The sequence below is a fragment of the Sorghum bicolor genome, chromosome 7 (assembly GCF_000003195.3).
Source record: "Sorghum bicolor cultivar BTx623 chromosome 7, Sorghum_bicolor_NCBIv3, whole genome shotgun sequence".
NCBI lineage: Eukaryota > Viridiplantae > Streptophyta > Magnoliopsida > Poales > Poaceae > Sorghum > Sorghum bicolor.
Genome location: NC_012876.2, coordinates 22,632,825 through 22,635,480, shown reverse-complemented (window position 1 = coordinate 22,635,480; position 2,656 = coordinate 22,632,825). Strand labels below are relative to the sequence as shown.

Below are 2,656 nucleotides of genomic sequence, written 5' to 3'. Positions count from 1 at the left end.
ATTAGCCCTTTGTGTTTGCAGATCCGCTTTTGCATCAACAGTTAGGTAACTGGATCTCATTTGTATATCCTAGAAAATAATATAAAATCTTTTTACTTGTTTCGTCATGTTTAATAACATGTGCATGCGAAAGATATGATTCATTAATCATGATGCGAGGAGTAGTGGTGTAAATATTGGTATTAGCAGCATGGGGATCAACACTTGCAGCAAGGCGAGTAATAAGACATGTGCACATGATAGCAGTTGAAGTCTTAATGGAATGCAACCAATGATTAACAAGCTCAACAACAGGTGCAACCTTAATCTTTTTGAGCGCAGCATAAAGCAACTTCAACTATATGTCGTAAGTAAGATGCGTATCATCTCTTAAAAAGAACGAACTAGCGATCCACATATTTATTCAAAATATTGTTGGTTTTCAAAAATTATATAAAAATAAGATTTGGAAATGGGAAAATCTACACTACCACAAAATAATTTTTATAAGATTTTCAGAGAAACTTTATTTTTGACTAAAAATAAAACTACAGAAAGGGAAACTTTTGGAAACTAAAAATAAAAACTTTCTATAAAAATGGAAATTAAAAATGAAATTTAAAGAATTTAAAAAGACATAATACCTGAGCGGGGACACCTCCCCCAAGCTTGCTTGATGTCGTGGGCCCCCTTCAGATATCTTTATTGGACACAAATAGCACAAAATTTATTTTTATTATATATAGTTTTTTAGATAACTACCGAATGCCTTCGGCAAGGGCTCAACATTTATAGTCCGTTGGCAAGACTTTCCTTCCTTCATTCTTCTATGGCTGCATGGACGAACTTAGTAGAGGTTTCCGGTTGCCCTAGGATCCTCTCTGTGTCAGTGACTAGAATTGATGCAGCTATCTGTGCTATCTGTGTTTCTATCATCTTGTTGAAACTCGTCTAACTTTTGATAGATGAACAAAGAGTTTCAAGCTTAGCGTTGATGTTCTCAATGATCCTGTAGGCGGTGCTGATTGTTCCGGCCGTTGTTACCTTGCTGTGGTTGCCAAAACCAAATTTGACTTATGCTGCTTCTTCTTGGGTTTCAGGGCAATTGTTCCCCGAATGGCCATCATCACCACAAACTTCACACGATGTGTGTGAGTTCACTGCTTGGACGGTGCCCATGTTGGGATTTGCAACTTGTCTGTCCATCCTTTGCAGCAGTAGGTCTATTTTTGCGGCAAGCACATCTGCCTCCTTCGCAGATTGCGAGCCTTTTTGTGTTTTGCTTCCTTCTCCCCAGCTTTGATTTGCCACCATCTTCTCGATAAGGGCAGTAGCTTCGTTAATGGTGACAGAAAGGAATGCACCTCCAGTTGCGGCATCTACGTGCCCCTTTGACATGGTCGTGAGTCCTTCGTAGAAGTTCTGGAGCACAAGCCAGTCTTCCATTCCATGATGAGGATAGGATCGGATGTACTCCTGGAGCCTCTCCCATGCTTCGGGTATGGACTCAAGTGAAAACTGCTGGAAGTTAGAGATCTTCCCCCTCAGAGTGCTGGTCCTGCTCATGGGGAAGAACTTGGCGAAGATTGCCACGGAGCACTTTTCCCATGTGTCAACAGTGATAAAACCATTGTTTCGCCTTTCTGGCGAGGGAAAAGGGAAACAAACGGAGCCTGATGCTGTTCTGCACGACGTCCTTGATGACGACGGTGTCGCAAAGCTCAAGGAAGTTCTGAAGGTGGGCGTTGGCATCCTCGCTTGGCAGGCCATATAATTGGCTTTCCTGCACCATAGAGATGAGGCCAGTGCGGATCTTGAAGCTTCCATTCCCCATATTGACAACTGGCCCAGTCGGCACATTGGCAACAGCCGGAGTGGAGTAGTCACGTAGTGTCTTGGCCATAGCGATTGGTGCGGTTGGTGCTAGAACAGTTGATTCGCTTGCCGGTTGCGCAGCAGAAGAAAAGACGGTACGAACCCTTCTCTTCCTTAGGAGTGTTTTCTAGATCACTGTGGAAGTTTTCCGACAAGTTGAAACCGCTCATACACTATCCTGTTTTCATTCCAATAAAAAGAGGAAGAAAACAGTAAAGTTATCCTGCTTGATCTATGGCTACCAATAATTATTATGCAATCAATGTTTATGCTAGTATGATTTTTGCCTTCCCAGGCAACGGTGCCAGAAATGTGTAACACCCTAGGTGTTAAGCATGCATTTAGTCTCATAAACCCTTTCCTAAGCATTCTCATTAAGCATAGCATCACATGAGCATGGCATTAATTCAAGTGTGATTTTATGTGCTTAATTTATGTGAATTAAATATGATAAAAATATTATGCTTGTTCCAAAAATTCTTGTGATGCCCAAAATAGGTTGAATTATGTTTTTGAAGAATTAAGAGTAATTTTGTGAATTTTTTTGAGCTATAGAAATTGAGAAATGGATTTTATACAAAAATCCCTAAAATGAATTTATTTGAAAACCTAGAACTAGTTTTGATTTGTGATTCAAATTCTGTTTGGAATTTGAATTTGCATATTAAAGCAAAGTTGTAGAGGATTTTGTGGGGATCATTTATTCTTTTTACTTCAATCCCTGAAAAAGTTTGCAAAAGCTTAAAAAATCTCTTTTAAGCTTTTTGGGAAAAATAAATTAAAAATAAGGAAAGGGGGGCTG

General features: G+C 39.8%; 1 protein-coding gene across 1 annotated transcript; it reads right to left on the bottom strand.

Moving 5' to 3' along the window:
• LOC110437241 lies at positions 1,054-1,882 on the bottom strand. Its single transcript, XM_021465620.1, has 2 exons — positions 1,644-1,882; positions 1,054-1,537 (listed from the first exon to the last, which is right to left on the bottom strand). The coding sequence occupies exons 1-2, from the start codon at positions 1,880-1,882 to the stop codon at positions 1,054-1,056; spliced, it is 723 nt and encodes a 240-aa protein (XP_021321295.1).